Source organism: Mobula birostris, chromosome 9 (assembly GCF_030028105.1).
Source record: "Mobula birostris isolate sMobBir1 chromosome 9, sMobBir1.hap1, whole genome shotgun sequence".
NCBI lineage: Eukaryota > Metazoa > Chordata > Chondrichthyes > Myliobatiformes > Myliobatidae > Mobula > Mobula birostris.
In genome coordinates, this window is record NC_092378.1 from 130,919,875 (window position 1) to 130,941,730 (window position 21,856).

General features: G+C 39.1%; 1 protein-coding gene across 3 annotated transcripts in view; it reads left to right on the forward strand.

The window, feature by feature from the left end:
• Window positions 1-5,901: 5,901 nt before the first annotated feature.
• Window positions 5,902-21,856, forward strand: part of pdxdc1 (pyridoxal-dependent decarboxylase domain containing 1) — a 74,026-nt gene continuing 58,071 nt past the window's right edge. For 2 of the 3 annotated variants that reach the window (XM_072268829.1, XM_072268831.1), the window contains exons 1-3: window positions 5,903-6,114; window positions 17,299-17,372; window positions 19,905-19,973. In XM_072268829.1, the coding sequence (XP_072124930.1) occupies window positions 6,094-6,114; window positions 17,299-17,372; window positions 19,905-19,973 (164 nt within the window). In that variant the 5' untranslated portion in view covers window positions 5,903-6,093. Of the gene's footprint in view, window positions 6,115-17,298; window positions 17,373-19,904; window positions 19,974-21,856 lie in introns of all 3 variants that reach the window. The other variant, XM_072268832.1, reaches the window with a different exon arrangement.

Below are 21,856 nucleotides of genomic sequence, written 5' to 3' on the forward strand. Positions count from 1 at the left end.
CGACTGCACCTCTTCCTAGAGATGCTGCCTGGCCTGCTGCGTTCACCAGCAACTTTGATGTGTGTTACCTTATAAAGCCTCAGCATTGCATCCTTGCATTTATATTCTAGTCTGCTCAAAATGAATGCTAACATTGCAATTAACTCCCTTGCGAATGACTCAACTTGCAAGTTAACCTTTAGGGAACTCTGCACAAGGACTCCCAAGTCACTTTGCGCCTCTGATTTCTGAATTTTCTTCCCATCTAGAAAATTGTCTATGCTTTTATTCCTTCTGCCAAAGTGCATGACCATATACCTCCCACTACTATACTCCACCTGTCACTTCTTTGTCCTTTCTCCTAATCTGTTTAAGTCTAAGGTCCTTGTAAATAACACAACTTGTTGCATCTTCTACCTTGATTTGCCTACTTGTTGCAAGTTCTTCTGTGACGTGCTTTTGGAGATCTGCTTCAGTAAAGATTTCAATTACATTCCAGAAGAAATATTATAAATTGACTGAATAATTTTAAAATAAACCTCTGCAGATATTTAAGATAAAATAAATATTACAATTTAATGTTACTTTAATGAGCTTGTTAGTGATATGTTATTCTGGGCTGCTAAAGATCCACGTTGCCATCTGTAGGTGGTAGCCCTTCTCAACATGAAATTTGTATCTAAAGAAACAAATACTCTGGGATGCTTCACTGAGAAAAATTAAATGCAACTGAACTGAAGGAAAATATCAAGAAACATTATATACCAAAGTCAAGAGGCTTTTAAATACCAAAAGACTTTGCAAGAACTATCTTTGAATGAAATTCTTAGAGCAAAGGGAAGAAAATGTACCAACAGACCTAGGTCAGTGGAGGTGAACATATTGATTTAGTAAATTCAAGATTGTTTATTGTCATTATTCAGCAAGTGAGTGCAAAGGAAAGCAGAATGATTGTTACTCAGGATCCAATGCAGCATTAAAAAACGCAATGCCACAAATAACACAATGAAAAAAACAAAAAACACCATATAACTATAAATATAAATAAATAAGCAATGTAATGCCTAATATTCATGAATGGATTACTAAATGAAACATGCGAGTCTTCAAAGTATTTTATCACAGTTTCAAAAAAGCGCATAAATACATCTCGGGCAGTTCCCTTTTTGAAAGCCATCTGACTTCTGTATGCAACAGCAAGGGTTCAAACTGTTCAACGTTCACAATACAAAGCTCTCAAAATAGTTGGGAATTGAGAGCTTGAGACTTGATTTTATTTACCACTGTGATAATGGTATTCAATGATTTGTGCAATGATTTAGGCTTTTTGTGACAAAATGTCTGTGAATTACACAGCGAATAGCAAATATGTTGCATACAGCCTTTTTTTCAAGTAAGTAATAACCATTTGGTGGCATCCTGTCATTGATGTACCCCATCTGTGTACAAGTCAGAAACTTGGTGAGCAGAATGTCCTTTTTGAAAAATTACTCAAGAGTCCAAAATATTGACTCATGTCTTTTTCTCGTCCCCTTGAAAGTAACAAATTCTGAGCCATGCTTTCATCTTTTATGAAGCAAATATAACCAAGAAGCAAAGATTAATTGACTCATCCAACTGGAGAACAAATTCTGTTGCCCTAAATATGATGCACAATGTGTCTTCCATGTTCTCAGACATTTCATCTATTTGTCTTTGAACAGAGTTGTCGCTGAGCGGAATCGCTTTAATAATTTGGTCTGATGGCTATCCAAAACCATACTCAGAACTCACTTAATGCTGGCAGAATCAGTTCTAATACAATTACATGGGAAGACTCCAGCAAGTTTCTACAGTTGCACCATGGAGAGCATTCTAAGTGATCACCATCTAATATGGAGGGGCCACTCGGGAAGATCAGAAAAAGCTGCAGAAACTTGTAAACTCAGCCATCTCCTTCAGCGGCATTACCCTCCCCGGCATCAAGGACACCTTCAAAAAGCAATGCCTCAAGAAGGTGGCATCAATTATTAAGGAACCCATCACTCAGGACATGCCCTCTTCTCGTGCTATCACCAGGGAGGAAGTACACGCGCCTGAAGACACACTCAACATTTCAGGAACAGATTCTCCATCAGATTTATGAATGAGCAATGAACTCACTACCTCATTATTTTTAAAATTTCTTTTTGTACTAACTTAATTTAATTATATATATATATCTCTTCCAGTATTTATAGATTTAAAACAATTATCTATTGCAATTCACGACATATGCCAATGATATTAAACCTGATTCTGATTCTGAATACAGGCTTCGATAATATCAGTGCTACACCGTTCACAACGGTCAGGGCTTCTTTGAATGTAGCCAGAACATTTGCACCCACAGAACTCCAAAGGATAAGGGAGGAACTAGGAGCATCTGAGTTATATTTACATGGATATGGAACAGCTAGGCTGCAAAGGCATCAAAGACACAAGAGACTGCAGATGCTGGAATCTGGAGCAAAAAATGAGCCACTGGGGGAACTCAGAGTTCAGGCAGTATCTGTGGAGGGAAACCAACAATTGACATTTTGGGTCAAGGCCCTTCATTCTGCTGCTTGACCTCCAGAATTCCTCCAAAGTTCAAAGTAAATTTATTATCAAAGTATACGTCACCATATAAAACCCTGAGATACATTTTCTTGGGGGCACACACAGTAAATTCAAGAAACACGATAGAATCAATGAAACACCACAACCAACAGGATAAATAAGCAACCAATGTGCAAAATACAACAAACTATGCAAATATAAAAGAGAGAAAATAAATAAATAAGCAATAAATATCAGGAACATGAGACGAAAGTGAGTCCATAAGTCGTGGGAACAGTTCAGTGATGGGGCGGGTGAAGTTGAGTGAGATTATCCCTCCTGGTTTAACAGCCTGATGGTTGAGGGGTAATAACTGTCCCTGAACCTGGTAGTGTGGGTCCTGAGCATCCTGTACTTTCTTCCTGATAGCAGAGATGAGAAGAGAGCATGGCCTGGGTGGTGGGGGTCCTTGATGCAGTTTTCCTTCAACAGCGCTCTGTGCAGATGTGTTCAATGGTGGGGACGGCCTTACCCGTGATGGACTAGGCCAAACCCAATACTTTTTGTAGGATTTTCCGTTCAGGGGCATTGGTGTTTCCATACCAGGCCACGATGCAACCAGTCAGTGTACTCTCCACCACACATCGATAGAAGCTTGTCAATGTTTTAGATGTCAATATTTTATATGTACAATGAAAGGAGGAAATAAAGTAAGGCATATCATGCATAACAATGAATCATCAACTCAAATTTCCTTCAGAGCCACTGCTTAAAATTGAACACTGCAACGTGATAGCCTAGTGCTGATGCCAGAGAAGTTTCATGACATGCTTTGTTCAGCTAAATCTGGAAGGGAAGTTGAAGGAGGCTATTGAAACAACCAAATATCCCAACTCATACTTGTTGGTTCAAATTACACAAGGTGCGTGTGCTGATGCTGCTTGATAGGTCAGAGTTGAGAAAATGGGATGATGGAAAAATAAAACTATTACAATTTGTGTTAAGTGTAGATGAGCGATTCAGAAAGTTTCATATAAGCAGTTTGATCTCAGTGCAGGATATCGAAGAAGATCCAAAATTAGGTATATCCTTAAAGTGGGTGCTGCTATTATTGAATAGTTAATACAGAACATGACTGAATAGAATTGGGAAATGACTCAGCAAGACTTCAAAAATTACAGAATCTCCTACTGAACAATATCTGCAGAGTCTCCAGGATCAACACCATGTTGTTAAGATTATTAAAGAGAATACAAAAAAAATTGACATGTAAACCAGTTTTGGATATGTAGATAAGTGAAACCTTTCACAACATTTCTCATGTTTTAGCCCATAAGACATAGGAGCAGAATCAGGCCATTCAGCCCATTGAGTCTGCTCCTCCATTCCATCATGGCTGATCCCAGATTCCACTCAACCCCATACACCTGCCTTCTCACCATATCCTTTGATGCTCTGACCTTATTTTGTGCAGTAAGGACCTTGATTAAACTAACAATATACATTTTAGAATTCTGCATGCTTGTTGAGTCATATACAATGGAAATAGGCTCTTTGGCTTTAATGGCCCGCACTGACCATAGAATCCTCTTTGCTAGTCCCAACATTGATTGGGAAACTGCTTCACTGAGCACCTGCACTCCGTCTACCAGAAAGAGCGGAATCTCCCAGCGGCCACCATCTCAATTCTTCTTCTCATTCCTATTCTGACATGTTCATCCATGGCCTCCTCTACAGTCACGATGAGGCAGCAGTCAGGTTGCAGGAGTAGCACCTTATATTCCGTCTAGGTAGCCTCCAACCTGATGGCATGGATGTTGACTTCTCGAACTTCCAGTAATTGCCCCCCCTTCACCATTCCCCCATTCCTAATTCCCTCTCTCAACTTATCTCCTTACCATAACCTCCCTCTGTAAGCACCCTTGTAAGTCTGTTCTGCACCCTGTCCAGCTTGATGGTGCTCATCCTGCACCAGGGTGACCAAAACTGTACACAATAAATGTTAGTGTATAAGAAATATGGGCAAATATAATTATAAACCATATAAAGCTTGCTGTTAAACAGCCATTGCAAACACTATTCTTGTCCATAATTTGCTAAAGGTAACCAATTGCATTCTGGCCCAACCTAACTTTCTGTACTTTAACCTGTAATAAAGATATAACAATGCTTTAACTGTATTACTGTATGCTGAGTGTTGTTAATGTTTAATGAATGCTAATATCATCAATGTACATCCTGAAATAAGACCAGGGTTGTTTATTTATCTATATTACTATTAAAGCCTTTGATAAGCAAGCAAACTTCATACCTGAACAATGGATAAAACATTTCAACTAAATATTAAAAGGTAAAATACTCAACAGGTCAAGTGGCAGGAGAAAAACTCACTTAATTCTAAATTAAAAGATACATACTGTATTGATTCCAAAGGAAATTACAGTGTCACAGAAGCATGACAATTGCACAGATATACAAATATATAAATTTTAGAAGAGAAGCAAGAAAGAATAAAAATTAAGTTACTTAAACAACCTAACAGGAGGTGGTCATCTCTTCCCCAGCTGTAGGTTGACTCATTATAGATCCTAATGGCTGAGGGTAAGAATGGCCTCATATAGTCTATTACTAAAAGTGCTCCTATGTTCAGCCAAGGTAACATGCAGAGGGTGAGAAACATTGTCCAGAATTGCCAGCATTTTCCGGAGGGTCCTTTGTTCTACCACAGCCTGCAGTGTGTCCAGTTTGACTCCTTTAACAGAGTCAGCCTTTCTTATCAGTTTATTGATCCTGTTGGCATCTCCCATGTCGATGTCATTGCTGCAGCACACCACCGCGTAGAAGATTGTACTGGTGACAACAGACTGGTAGAACATGTGAGGGAGAGGCCTGCATACTCCAAAGGACCTCAGTCTCCTCAGGAATTAAAGGGGACTCTGGCCCTTCTTGGACACAGCCTCTGTGTTGGTGACAACAGACTGGTAGAACCTGGAAACTTTCAACAGTCAGGGAGCATTAATGGAAGAGGAAATAGTTTAAACTTTAGGTCGAAGACACTTCGGCATGTTTGTCCTTCCTTTGAGTTTCCTGTTTTTATTTCAGATTTCCGGCATCCATACCTATTCACCTGCTGGGATTATGATACATTCCAGTAAGGGCAACCTTTCCTTTTTAGAGGCGTAGTGATTTAATGGTACAACAAAAGCAGTTATGGGTTAGCAGAGTAAAAGGCGACCAGCAAAAGGGTAACTCGTTCGAGGGAAGAATTCCAGGAACAGGGTATCGAACTCCGGAGCAGAGTCGGTGATTGACGGGTGGGGGGGGGGGAATTCTGGGATGCGCGCGCAGCTGCCCTCCCACCGCCCCCCCCCCGGGAGGGACGGGCGCCTGGTAACGTCAGCTGCCAGCGTGGAAACGGAGCTGATGGCGGAGACTGGAGCTGGCTTCTGGCCGTGGGAGTAGCGGCGAACGCTGGTCAACAGGCCGTCAGCCCGGGGCAATCCGCCCACTGATATTCAAAAGAAATCTCTCCGCCCAACAGAGAAGAAAATCATCATGGACCGTTCCTTGGAGAAGGTACGGAGGGTTTGAGGTAGGAGGGAGGCGTTGCGGAGGTAAACAGGGATGAAGGGCCCTGGTGTCAGTGGTTCAAGGCCAGAGGACGAACGCATCCCATCAGTGCCTCGGCTCTTGGAATTACTCGGTTTTCACCTCGCTTCTTTATAAAGCATTAAATAGCAGCCTGTGCTTTGGGATGCCATTTAATTTTCCAGACCTTTATTTCCGGGTGGCGAACTCTAGGGCCTAGGAGGAGTTCGGCGAGATCTGATGGTTAAAGAAACTTCCTGCTGCGATGGGCTTGAAGTTCTTCGCATCCCCGTTGTCCAAAGTCACGAACTTTGTGGATTTCTGGAATAAAACTACAAACGCTGCAGAGATCGAATTTATAAAAAAAAACTTAACCTTAAAAATTTGCTATGTTGTAGACTTAGTGTTTTGGTCAAAACTGAGCATGTTTTATAATTAACTCCTATGCACGTACACTGAATTGTGTAAAGGCAGTATTAAGATACGGGACTGGTAAACTTCAAGGGATATTCTGTACTTTTACTATAATTATAAACTGTCGAACTATAAAGTGTGGCACGCCGAAATATTTTGGTTTTGCTCTGTTTGAAATGGAGAAACACCATTACCATTTTGGTGTGACTGATAAAGACATTAGATTGTGTAGGACGTTACATCACTTTTATTCAAGTTGAATGGAATACATTCATTATCATAGTAGGAGGCTCCTACTATGTGGTATGCTAAGCATCTATGAATAATAGACCTTGTATTTAAAAAAATGAGTTCTGGATTGGACTGGAGAGCAATACTATTCGGAGTTTTGTATTGGTGACTGGTTATTCATTCAGTAATTAGAGAATTAGTTCAGGATTGTCTGTAAGCAGAATTTAGGAATGAAAACATTTATTTACATAATTATGTCTTTACTTTTTGAAACTTTTTAAGCATGCATAGAATTAGAGCACCTTGTTGCATTAAATCATATTTATGTAATTTTGTTGTATCCGATGGATAGTAGTGAAAAAAGATCTAGAGAACTTGTTACATCTGGTTTATACTCTTTAAAGTTCTCAAATCTCCAATGTGTGAGCTGACTTTCTGAGCAGCAGGGTGCGGAGAGGGTGGTCAGTGGGAGAGTGGTGCTCTTGTACTGCTTATTTTAATGAATCTTATAGAAGTTTGGTATTTGTTTCAGTAGTTTATATTAACTCTTCAAGATTCAAAGTACATTTATTATCAAAGTATGCATGCAGGATACAATCCTGAGATTCATCTTCCCACAGACAGCCACGGAATGAAACGTTGTATCATTTTTAATGCATGCATTTCTAAATGACAATAATCGAGGACTGAGTGTCCTCATAATCTAAAACAAGGAAAACCATGGAACCCGTACAAAGAAAAACGTCAAACCCCCAACACGCAAAAAAACTAATAGCGCAAACGGCAAAAAAAGCAAATGAAAAGCACAGAACATAAACCACTGACGCACAAAGTCATCGAAAGAGTCCAGACATATTCAGTACAGCTCAGTTCAACCTAGCACTGTGTTGTTCATTATTTGAGGTCCACCTTGATCAAAATTGCATAAAATAGCAACAAAAAAGGAGCAACCAGAAACACATCACAACTTGAACCACAGAGTCCAATCCACATATCACGTTGAATCAACCTTGCCCGAGACCTAAGCATGGAGCAGGAGGGAGAGAGAAACAGTTCATATGCAAGCACCTTCCTCCAGGAGCAGTGGGCAAAAAGGAGAGAGAAGCTGTCACGCGCAGACACTGTATATGTCCACGAGCTATCTGATTTTGCATGCTCAGTTGATAAAAGAAATAATTATTTGGGTTATTTTCTGTCCGTAAGGATTTTAAAATTATGTAGCTAATTGGTAAGTATAACCTTGTTATTGCTTATCTTGTGTGGTGGACACATTTAAGGAGCACAAATCTTTTTGGAGAGAAATTAATTTTTTGAGATATTAAGAAGAGGACATCTAGAAAAGAATAAATGATCTTGACAAAAAAACTTAAATTATAACAAAGTGTTGTGGATATTAACAGCTAAGGCTGGAACTGCAGAGGGAGAAATGGAATTAAAGTTTCAGGATGATGACTTTTCATTACTTGGGAAAAATTAGAAAGTAAATCTTTTTAGCTGCCGAGAGGTATCAGAATCGAGTATCTTATTGCTGGTGTGTGTCATGAAATTTGTTGTTTTTAGACAGCAGTACATTGCAATACATAATTTTAAAAATCTATAAATTATAGTAAGTATATATATTAAATAAGTAGTGTAAAAAGAGGGGGAAATAGTGAGGTGTTCATGGGTTCATTGTCCATTCAGCGATCTGATGGAGGGGAAGAAGCTGTTCCTGAAACATTGAGTGTGTGTCTTCAGGCTCCCTGATGGTAGTAATGAGAAGAGGGCATGTCCTAGGTGATGGGGGTCCTTAATAATGGATGCCACCTTCTTGAGGCATCACCTTTTGAAGGTATCCTCTGCTGGGGAGGCCAGTGCCCCTGATGGAGCTGGATGAGTTTATAACTTCCTGCAGCCTTTTCCAATCCTGTGAAGTGGCCCCTCCATATCAGACAGCAACGCAGCCAGTTAGGATGCTTTCCACGGTACATCTGTAGACATCTGTGAGAGTCTTTGGTGACATACCAAGTCTCCTCAAACTCCTAATGAAATTTAGCTGCTGTTGTGTGTGTATTGCATCAGTATGTTGGGCTCAGGATAGATCTTCAGAGATGTCGACACCCAGGAACTTGAAACAGCTTATCTTTTCCACTGCTGATCCCTTGATAAGGACTGGTGTTTGTTCCCTCAACTTCCCCTTCCTGCACTCCACAGTCAATTCCTTGGTGATGAGTGTAAGATTGTTGTTGTGACACCACTCAACCAGCTGATCTATCTCACTCCTGAACCACCACCTTATCACCAACACTTGTGGATGTAGAGAGTAGAGCAGTGGGTTAAACACACATCCTAGAGGTGTACTGATGTGGATTAACAGCAAGGAAGGGATGTTATTTCCAATCTACACAGACTGTGGTCTCCACAGGAGAGAGAACAAGGGTAATGTCTGTGATAGGCTGGATCTGCCTGGAAAATGTTTGGAATGCAGTGGGAGTGTTTTGTGGAAACAGTGGTAGAGATGTTGGAATTGAAATACAGAGCACTGGTTGCTGGAAATCTACAGTAATTGTTTATGTCTGAGGTATCTTAGCAGATCAGAGAGTATTTGTAGAGGGGAAAATAGAGTAGTCAGTTTCAGTTCTCAGACCTGCTGACAACTGCAGTGTTGTTTGGTGAAGCACCCTCTAACTCAGAGCCTGAATAGTAGTTCCTTGATACCTCCTTCTACTTTGACCATTATTTCCTATACAATCACTGACTTTGTTTCTCTCCACAGTCTCCATAGTTCCCAAACCATAGAGAGTAGCCCTCTCCTCCTTCTCAAGATTCACAAGTAGGGCCATCCCAGCAGAACTACTTCTGTCTATTCTTTCTTATTTCTTCCTACCTTGACTCTGTCCTTCATCACCTTGTTTAGTCTCCAGGATATGCGGAAGAGCCTTTGTCTCAGTCCTACTTGGATCCCTTTCTTTACCTCTTTACCGGTACATTGATGACTGAACTTTGAATAGTCTTCAGAATATGTGTTCCCGTGAACAAGAGCACTAATGGGGGCCATTATTGAATTGGTATCACTGACCTCACTTTTGCTAGGGGCTGGTATGAACTGCTGCCCTCCCTGCTCCTATACAGAGAAATAAGTGTGAACTCCTGCCATGCTGGGAAACTGAGGACCAGGAATCCATTGTGAATCCCCGCCAGGCTGCTGTTGTGTCTGGAGCCTGACATGACTCCCTGCATTTTGCTGGCATTCATGGATCAGTGAATTACCGAAAGCTCAATGTGGAGAAGTGTGGGTGGGTGAACAGTGCAATGGCTCATAGTTTAGTGCTGCACCATGATGGGCCATTACTGGTGATTGGTAAATCTCACAACATGTGTTTGGAGATCCCATAGGATCCAGGCACCAATATCAACAGATAAGAACCAGGATCAGGTTTATTTTCATTGACAAATATTGTGAAATTTGTTTCGCAATAGCAGTACATATAAATTACACTAAAATATTTATTAAAAAATAAGTTGCGCAAAAAGAGAGCAAAATTCTAGTGCAGTGTTCATGAATTCATTGATCATTCAGAAATTTGAGACAGAGAGGAAGAAGCTGTTCCTAAAATATTGAGTGTTGAGTGACTGGTTACCAATAAGGATCCACAGTCACTATGTCAGTTATGGTGCAGCTCTGAGCACCACAGCTCAGCACTGAATGGCTGCAGTATTTGCACACCAGCCTCCCTATTTCCTTCCACTCCACCACCACCACAGTTAACAAGCTGTCTGTTCCTTTTTCTGCATTCCTGCCCTTACCCACCAGAGTTCCTCCTCTCTTACTTTTGATCTTAACAGTAGGAATCAAAGTCAAGTTTATTGTAATTTGGACAAGAATGGGTGCAATTAAAACTTGCAGCAGCATCACAGGTGCATAATATTAAGTACACAACATTCACAAGAAAAACAAATTAATGATTATTATACAAAGGTATGCAAGAAAGAATACAGTTTGAACACAAAGTCCATTGGTGTGCAAAATGGTCATAGTATTGCTGTAGTATTAGGGTTGTGTGGGTTGGTTCAAGAACTGACCCCTCTCCAGTTAAATGATCATCCTGTATTACTTCCACCAAATTTAATATGATACCACCATCAGACATCCCCTTTTCTTCCCTTCCCCCTCTACTTTCAGCACTTCAAAGAGCTTGTTCCCTCTGCGATTTCTTGATTTACTCCTTTATCTGCACTAGCAATCAATCTTCTTGTGTCACTTTCATCCCATGCAATTATAGGTTTGCAAAACCTACTCTGTATCCTCTTTCCATAGAAAATTCCTGTCCTACTGAATTTTTCAAGCAACAGCACTTGTATTTCACTGTTCCAATGCCATTCTTTTCTTCTCTCATTCCTCTTCTCATTCATCTACCCCCCCCCACAGACCTGCTGCAGTTAACAAGCTTTCACATTTTCTTGCAGTCTTCACCACTATTTGTATAAGCCTCTTGTCTCTGCCCTGTTGTAAGCATTGCGTGTCCCTCTGCCTTGCACCATTGCTGACAACTAAAGATACAATTTTTTTCCTAATTTTTCCCTGTTTTGAAGAACTTTACCTTTATTTCAACTTTATTGTCTGGCTTGAGTATTTCCAGAACTTTTATTTAAGTTTCCAATATCTATATTTTTTATTTGCTTTTCATTTAAGTTATTTATAGCTTGGCTTAATATTAATTACACGTCATAAATGCTAAAACATGGAATTTGTTGCTACAAAGCAGTAAAAGCCAAACTTGCTACTTTAACTATACAGTTATATAGATAAGCTATCCTGGTATTTGTGGTAATCTTTTAACAATGAATCCAGTTCTCTCCACGGCAAATTGCCAAACTGGATTTATTGTTTACTAAATTTTGTGCTAAGGCATCCTGCTTCCCTATCCAGAAACTTTTATGCAACTCTACTTTTAATATTCTGCAGAACAAGAGATTAGAAGCAATACTAACATTTCACATATGTTCCAGGAGCCAGTCATTTTAAAAAAGGAGTGCAGCTTGTATCCTTCTACAATGGTCACTGAATTTGAAGGTTATTTTTCTTTGACGTAGTGAAATGAAATTGTGAAGTTAGTAAGTTCAATACGTCTTGTGTCATTGCAACGTTGCATTTTTGGCATAAAGATTTCTCTATGTGTTCATTTGAGTTATGTTAGAGAAATGGTATTCCCCCCCCCCCCCCCACCCAGCAGTTTTGAAAATTATCTGGACTTTGTAAATATGGCTGCCATTATCCTATGTTTGCGGTTACCAACAATGATGAAATGGCCTTCGGAGAGGAGATGGAAGAACTTGAGATCTGCCAAGCAAATAACTTCTTCCTCAATGTCAATAAGACAAAGGCCTTGGTTATCGACTTTTGAGAGCTCGCACCACTTATACCCTTCCTTACCTCGGTGGCACAGCTGTGGAATCTGCAAACAGTTTCAAATGCCTGGGAGTACATCTCACTTACACAATCTGGGAAGCTCACCAACACCTCTAATTTCTGAGGAGGCTGAAGAGAACTGGGCCATACACAGCTATACTCATGTCCCCTATAGATGCTCAATAGAAAGCATCTTAACATGCTGCATCACTGCAGGGTATGGAAACTGCACTGCTGCAGACAGGAAGGTTCTATGATGGGTAGTCAAAACTGCCCAATGCATCACTGGCACTAGCCTACCCACCATCAAGGACATGTTTCCAAAAAGGTACTAGAAAAGAGCCAGTAGCATCATGAATGATACCACCAACCCTGCTCATTGATTGTCCCACTCCCATCAGGAAAGAGGCTCCATAGCATCCAAATCAGGACCACCAGATTCAAAAACAGTTACTTTCCCCAACTAGTAAAGTTGATCAACACCTCCAGCCACTAACCACTAACCCACCCTTCCCACCACCACTACTTTATTATTCCCTGTCGGAGTCATCTTGTGTCCAGACTTCCCTGTGCCTAGGGTCATTTTATGTATATAAGCTGTCTTATGTACTTACATTTATTGTTTTTTTTAATTATTGTGTTGTTTATCTTATTGTGCTATTTCTTTGGATCCAGAGTAACAATTACTTCATTCTTCTTTACACTTGTGTGCTGGAAATGGCATTAAACAATCTTGAATTTTCCAATGCAAGCTTTGTAGTTATGAAAGTGTTAATGGCTGAGGGCAAAATGAACTAAAGAATTGCTTTGAAATTCACTATTGAACTTCTGGTACTGACATGATTGTGTAAAAAGTTTTGAAACAATGAAGATGATTTACAGTAATAAATCAGAAGACATCACATTGCAGAATGCTTATTCCTTTCTGTCTGCACTAATGTTGGCTGTTTTTCTATGTGGATGGGTACACATAAGAGATGTTTTAAAAGGTATTGAAAGAAAGGTCATTACAAATTACACAATTGTTTTAATTTTGAGAAACTGGGTGCAGTATTTCAAGTTTTTATCTGCCTAAAATTAACAATCATGTAAATTTCTGAAGAGTTGGGTTGATTTTATATTCATGTTTAATCAGCAGCTCTTTATAAAATGTTAAAACCTGTGAAACAGACTAAATAAGTGTACTTTCTACAACAATTTTCTTGTCTCTGATTATGCAACCTTTAACACAATAAATTGGTGGATGTACTGTACAGTTTTAAATTAAATGTTTTTAAAAAGATTAAAATATTTTTAAAAATTGAATCTTTGCTGTATGTGACATAACTGAAGTTCACAGTGGATAAATATGTCCAGTAGGTAATTGAGTGCTGCCAATGATTTAAATAAAAAGATTTAAAGTCACAAAGAATAACCTTTTTGGTCTTTTCCTTCACATTACAATATTTAAACTTGTAACTTTAAGACTCCAGTTTGCTTAAGATGAAATTCTAATGAAGAGCACTTGTAGGTTGCTTTACTGGTTGTTTAGTCACTGTCATTGTTCACATCTTTCATCTGTCCACAACAGTGAACAATGCATACATTTCGCACTTCTCAGCTCATGTTTAGCTCTGATAGCCGGTATAGAACATTTTAAAGGAAATTTTATGTATTTAATAATGGGGAAACTGCAAAGTTAAAATCTATGTTAATCGTTTATCTCTTCACCATTTTCAGTCCCGCAGGGAAATACTGAGAGACTATTGTTTAATTCATAGAAAATTTAGAATACTTACGTGGAGGATATTCAGTAGTGAGCATTCTATTTGAACTAAGAAATTTTTTTTAAAAAACATTGTTTTCAAAGTTTTTAACTTTAAGTGCATATTAAGCTTTGGTTGCTGTACAAAAGATTATTCATGATCTCAAAACATTGTTAGTAGAGATTTAGGATGAGAAATTTTAGACAAGTAGAACCCATGTAGTGGCAACTATCACTTCATATTTGCATGTAAAGCATAGCGAGGAAGGTGGGTTGTATGCAAACATTAATAAAATTAAATGATAATTTAAACCTTTTTTATAATGATGCTAACTGTAAGTATTAATCATATCCCACTGAAACATTGTAAATATTCTATGAAACTATGGTGCTTGAAAACTTAAGATATTTACTAACAGTGTTGGCAATTAAGGGCAACGCACAAAATGCTGGAGGAACTGGCAGATCAGGCAGCATCTATAGAAATGAATAAACCGTCTATGTTATGGGCTGAGACTCGTCTGCAGGTCTGGAAAGGAAGGAGAAAGATCCCAGAATGAAAAGGTGGATGAGGGGAAGGAGGACTAGCTGTAAGGTGATGGGTAAAGTCAGGTGGGTGGAAATGGTGAAGGGCCAGGGAAGAAGGAGGGGCACCAGAGGGAGGTGGTACTGGTAGGCATGTGAGGAAAAGCGGCAAGAGGCCAGTATGGGGAATAAAACAAGAGGGGAGGGGGGAAATTACTAGAAGGAGAAATCAATGCTTACGCCATCAGGTTGGAGGTGACCTAGATGGAAATATGAAGTTGAATTCACTCTTCTCAGGCTTCCAGCTGGGTACAGGTATCAATTTTAACTGGAGTTTCGATGTCAAACTCTGCCATCTTCATTAGGAATGATGCCTAGTCCAATGGTATATGTACGCCCATCATCTGTTCCTCCTGATTGGATGAGGATTAACCAATCAGGTTCCTGCTGACCCACCTTGTTTACAATCAAATTCCAGTTCTTAGAGCGAGAGCCTCATCTTTGTTTTTAAAAAAATTCTTTAATTTTATTTCAATGGCTTCCTTCACCAGGCTATTGGCGCAGCACAGTAGTTTTGTGCCTTCGAAGTTAATCCTATGGCTATTGTGAATGCAATGTTCTGCTATGTGCCAATTTCTCCAGGTAACCCAAATGTACTCAATTGTAAACAAAGTGGGACAGCAGAAATCTGATTGGATGAGGACTAGCCAATCAGGAGGATGAACGAACAATGGAGGTATATATACCACTGGAATAGACATGTCTGGATGTCATCCTCGATGAAGGATTTATTGTCATTTAATGCATGCATTTCTAAATGACAATAAACGAGGACTGAGTGTCCTCATAATCTAATCTAATATACACTGGGAAAGCACTGGATCCTTTTTCTTTCATCTCTGTGGGAATATGAAGTGTTGCTCCTCCAGCCTGAAAGTGTCCTAATTGTGGCAAAAGAGGATACCGTAGACCAATTTGTTGGAATGGGAACAGAAATGGGGATAGGAATTAAAATAGTTGGCCACAGGGAAATTCTGCTTTTGGTGGATGGAGCAGAGGTGCTTGACAAAGCGGTCCCCCATTTCAGATCAAGTCTCACTAAAGTACAGGAGGCCACATTGAGAGCACTGGATACAATAGATGAGCCCATCAGATTCACAGGTGAAGTGTTGCCTCCCCTAGAAGGACTGTTTGGGGCCCTGAATGGAGATAAAGGTGGAAATGAATGAGCATGTACATCGTTTCTGTCACTTGCAGGAATATGTGCCAGAGGGAAGATTTATGGAGGTGAATGGATGGACAAGTGAATCAGCGGGAGTAAACCCTGTAGAAAGTGAAGAGTGGGGAGGGGTGTGGAGGTAAAGATGTGTTTAGGGGTAGGATCCCGTTAAAGATGGCGGAAGACGTAGCGATAGATATGTTGGATGCGGAAGCTCGTGGGATGGTAGGTGAGGACGAGGAACTCTATCCCTGTTAAGGTGGTGGGAAGAAGGGGTGAGCATGAGTGTCCAGGAAAGGGAGGGGATGCAGGTGAAGACAGCCTCAGTTGTGGAGGAAGGGAAACCCCATTCTTTGAAAAATGAGGACATCTCTGATGTCCTGGAAAGGGAAGCCTCATCCTAGGAACAGATGTAACAGAGGTGAAAGAACTGAGAAAAGGGAATAGCATTTTTACAGGAGACGGTGGGAAGAGGTAAAGACAACATAGCTGTGGGAATCGGTAGATTTATAAAAGATGTTGGTGGACAGTTTGTCTCTAGAGTTGGAGACAGAGATCAAGAAAGGAGAAAGAGGTTTCAGAAATTGGACTAACTATGAAGTAGTTATTACCAGTTGCGCTCTTTTCATTCCAAGCTGATTTCTGTTTTGCAGGATCACAAGTGGTGTTATAACTGTCTGATGTAACATTGGACTAGTGCAGCATCCTTGAGGTGGTCGCTGTAATTTCATTTCAATACCACATGGTGTTTAACTCCATTCATCTTTTTAAGATAAACACTTAAATAAGGAGCCGTAGGATGCTGACCTGAATATGTCAAGCAAATGAGAAATTAAATGGTACCATGTATTTAGTGAAATTTACTGTCATTCAAGTTACACTATTTATTTTTCTACTTATGAAGGACTGCTAATGGCTATTACAGGCTATTTGGCAGAAAATTGCGGTATTTTAGGGAGTTGATAAGCCACAATAATATTGCATTAACATCTACGTTATTTGGATTATTTAGCACGCTGGCACAACTCATCCAAGAAGATAAAAGGTTCCAAGCTGAGTCATTGTAACCTCATGTGCTCGATACATCATTTATGTCTTCATGCTTTGTCTCAAATTATCTGATCACCATCATAAGTACTTTGACATAACAATAAATAGGCACTTTTGAAGCACAATTCATTTTGCAAGCTTCAGGCTTTGAATTGTATTGGAATATTTTTTTCTGACTGCAGGAACACAGTATGAAAATTTTGTGAAATCCCATTCATATTGTCGTAGCTTGCTGTAATATTCATGATTCTCTGCATAATGCATTTTTAAATCCATTTGATTTAAAGACTGAAGTGGCAGTGTCCAAATATTATTTGTTTGACTCAGCCTCCAGTTTTAGTCAGAATAGTTGACTAAACAAAGGTCAATTGTTTGACCATTGTCTATACAATGGTCATGTAAGTTGGCTTTTGCCATACATTTCAATGTTCCACTATCTTATGCTTTACTATCAGGAAGTAAGCTCTGATCAGGAAATTAATGCAGCTGGCAGTTATTTCTCACGCCCTCTCAATGGGAGTGCAACACACCTACACCTATTTTAGAACCACTATTTTGCATATTTAATAAAAGGCAAATATTTACACACTTTCTTGACAGATGGTGGACCCTACATTAGCTGAGATGGGCAAAAATCTTAATGAAGCCATGAAGATGCTGGAGGAGACTCAAAGGTTAGTTTGGAACTTTTATGATATACTGTAAATAATTTGTTTTTCTTGAAAGGTTTGGGCCAGCTTTAAGATTTTCTTAAACGTAGGAAGTAAAAGATAACTTAAAGTTAAAATGATCTTTTCTGTGCTTCTAAGGATGCTGCACAACCACATGGCACATTTAAATATGTTGGGACAAACTTGCAAGTTAATTCCAACTCATCTGAATTTACCTGCTGTAGATGTGGAAGGCCAATAATAGATGACAGTAGTTAAAACCAGATTAGATTTGTACTATCAGACTACTTTCAATTATCAGCAAAGTGATGCATGTTATTGACAATGTCATCAAGCAGCACTTACTCAACAATGAACTAGTCTCCAAAGCCTAGTTTGGGTTTTACCAGCACCATGGCTTGAAATCTTGCCATTGCCCTGATCTGTAGATGAAGCAACTGAACTCCAGAAGTGAGGTGATGGTGACAACCCTTGATATCATGGCAGCACTTAATTGAGCTTGGTGACATGGTATTGTGTTAAAACTGAAGTCAATGGAAGTCAAAAGGGAGGAAAAAAAATTTCACTGGATGTACCTCCGTACACTGGATGTAGTTGTTGAAGGTTAGTCATTTCATTTCCAATAGTGGTGTTCCTTCCGAGTAATGCCTTTGGCCAAGCTACCATAAGCTGCCTCATCAATGAAGTTCAGAGGTAGAAATGTTCATTGATAATAGTGCCACATTCACTTCCACTCACAACTCCTGAGCAGTGAAGCAGTGCGTGCACACATGCAACAGGACAACATTCAGGCATGGTCTAATGAGTGGCAAATAACAGTTGGGTCACATGAGTGCTAGATAGTGAACATTCTGAACAAAAGGGAGGCTAACCACTTGTCTTTTGATGTTATTACCATCACTTAGTCCCCCGCCATCAACATCCTTAGTGTATCCATCGAGCCGACATTCACTTGGGCCCTCTATAAATGTGACTGCAAGACCACTTCAGAGACTGAGTATCCTGCGGCAAGTGACGATACTCTGACACTCCAAGTAATCCATAAAGCATAAATTGGGAATGTGGTAGATTATTGTCCATTCCAGGATGAGTACAGCACCAACAATTCAAAAGATGTTTGATAGTATCCAGAACAAAGCAGCTTGCCAGCTTGATTGACACTCATCAACCACACTAACAGTTACTACTTCGTCCACCATCAACATACAATAGGTGCATTGTTTACAGTGCATTTTGTAAATGGAAATTACTCTCTGCAACACTACTTCACAAATGTACAGTTTCTACTACCATTAGGAAGGATGGGGCAACAGGTACATCACTACCTGCTGCGCACCATTCTGACAGTAATCATCGTCGTGTTTAAATCTAAAATTTACTAACCAAATAACACTGTGGGAGTACCTCCACTTGGAAGATTGTAGCTATTCAAACTGGCAGCTTACTACCAGAACTTCAAGAATAATTAGGACAATGAGTGCTGACCTTGCCAGTGGCATTCTGATCCCAAAATGAAATTAATAAACTTGGTACAGCATGAAAGGTAATGAGATCTCCAATAATGCATTGTAATTCCCTAAATATATTTCTGGTCGCTGGTTATCACAGTTCGATGATTGTGCCCCTAACATTAAAAAAAATGAAATCAATTGAAAATAAAATAACTAAAATATAAACTACCACTTTAATAAAATAGCTAATTGTGATCAAATTTTTTACCAATAAATAAAGCCACAGTGATTTACATTTTGGCAAAAGGAGCTTGCTTTTACCTTTTTCTTGTGGTTCCTCAGTCTCCATTGAAATTAATGGTGCTGCAGATCCTGTGGAAGGTCAAATATGTGGTAAATCCAAATGTTTGAGATCATGGAGAATCAAGCAGTAGAACACCTTGACATACACAGATCCAACTATGTACACATAAGTAACTTTGATCTTAAGACATTTAAACAGGTAAACATTTGTTGTTCTATTCAGCGCCCCTGTTATTTACTTGCAAGATATAATTTTTCTTCTGATAAACTTGATTGTTTCTTAGATATTCAGTACTCGTCCTGTATTTATTTGCCTCACTTACCACATTTGGACAAATTACCTCAATAATGTCATCAAGTTTGTCTAAACTCCATTTCCTCTTATCAATGTTTATTCTCCCAATAGTTTATCATTTAAACCATTATATTCAGCATTGAGGCAATTGTATACTGGATTAAGTAATTGTGGAGAAAAATGAAAGCATCAAATTTATTTCTTTGATCAGTGGTTCAATCAGGACTGCAAAAAATATTTTGGATTCATTGTTGTACATTTTATAAGGGCTATTTCTTTAAAAATTACTAAGATATATGAAGTAAGATCCACATGCTAATGCAATTGAATTTATTCAGTTGGCTATTAAATTGTGTTTCAGTAAATTTCCTTTTATTTATATGTGTGAATGTTCAATTTAATATTATACCAAAAAAATAAGGGAGCCATTGCATGTTTGTAAAATTTTCAAATTAAGAACTACTTCATCTTTACTGATCAAATTAGGGAGGTGGATGAAGAAAGAGAGAAAAAGCGATTTTCTAGAAAAGATATTCCTGGTCCTTTGCAGGGAAGGTGAGTAATGTTATTTGTAAATGACTTTAATTTTCTTCTTTTGCTATTTCAGATTGAGGTTTTCGTACATTGGCACTGTTCATGGAAACATGACCTGACTAAAAGTTCTTTTAAAAGATTTTTTTTTCGGTGTAGTTTAGATGCTACAGTTCTCCCAAAAAGCAATTTTGTCTATACCACATTTATTGAATTCCTTGCATTGATATTTACAGAGCTATTTATATTTTGCTACACCTGATTGGCAATTTAATTCATACTACTTAGTAAAGCATCCCAATGCATGTAGGGAATAAGAATAATGAGATAGAAATAAAAAGAGGGTTAGTGTTGGTAAAAGATTTAAGTCTGAGGAGATCTTAAAAAGGGAAAGATGGCAGTCAGTCTAGATTTGACAGAACTATTTCTGAGTGTGGGGGAAGTAAATGGCTGAAGTAAATTAAAAGGCTAGAGTTAGAAGAAAGACAAGATTAGAAGGCTGTTGTGAGGGTAGCAAACATTTATCAATTAAAAATAGAATTTTGAAGTTGATTTGCAGATAATGTTGGACTCAATGAAATTGGCAGCCATAGGGCTGATAGAGAAATAGGCTTGTGTGTGTACAAGAATCTGTGGAATAAAGTGCTATTGGTAAGTATAGCATTCAGATCTAATTCTGAAGTGAGGTTGATGTGGAAAACTGTGTGATAGTTGAATTATTCACAATTGCATCTCCACTTGGTGTGACTGAGATTCTCATTTGTTCAAGACTAGTTTTCAGCTAGTCAGTTAGAAGGGACCATGATCACTGAGGATATTGGCAAAAGATTAGAAGTGGAGTGGCTGTAGTACATCTAGAATTGGTTACATATTACCAGTAACAAGGGAAATGAAAAGCAAATTGAAACTTTGGGCAAGAATTATTTGTATATCATTCACACATGTGGATATTTCTGGTATTGCTGTTATTAATTGCCCTTTGGACCATCTGTCAGTGACAAACAATCATTATGGATGAAGCACTGTCATGTTTAGTTCTTATCAGTACAAGATACTACAATTGAGATAAAACTGCAGGGAGTTGCTGTGAAGTAAATGTTTACATTAGGCACTGTAGAGTAATCAGTGAAAGTAAAGCAGTTTGCTCCCTAGTATATGCTGTCAAGTCCAGGAACTCCAGTTTCATGTTTCACTTAACACATGACTCACAGATGAGTGGAGCATAGACATTTACTGTTTAGAAGTCCTTAGAAGTTCTTTGAGTCTTCATCACCAGATCTAATTTGATCAGCCAGGCTAAGTTTAACCAATGCACACAAAATGTTGGAGGAACTCAGCAGGCCCGACAGCATCTATGGAAACGAGTAAACAGTCAATGTTTCAGGCTGAGACCCATCATTGGGCTAAGTTTAATAGTAGGCATGGACTCAGTGGGCTAAGGACCTATTTCCATGCTGCCTGATGGTATGACTCTGACTCTAGTCTATAACAGCAAAAAAAATGTGGATACCAGTATACCTACTAGCATTGATACTAAGACTGCAATAACAATCTCACCTGGTCCCTCAGTACCACCTTTTAGACCAAGAAACCACGGTAGCATCTCCACTTCCTGAGGAGATTGAAGTGAGCAGCCCCCCTCCCCCCAAACATTCTAACCAATTTTTACTGAAACACCATCGAGAGTGTCCTAAAACGGGCTGCATTACAAGGCATCTGACCTCAAGTCCCTATAAAGGATTGCGAGGACTACTGAGAGAATCATTGGGTTCCCATCTTCTGGCTATTAGAGGTACTTATCAGGAGTCCCATGTACCCAGGGCCCTTGCATTGATTTGAATTGAATCGACTTTATTACTTACACCCTTCACATACATGAGGAGTAAAAATCTTTACATTACGTCTCC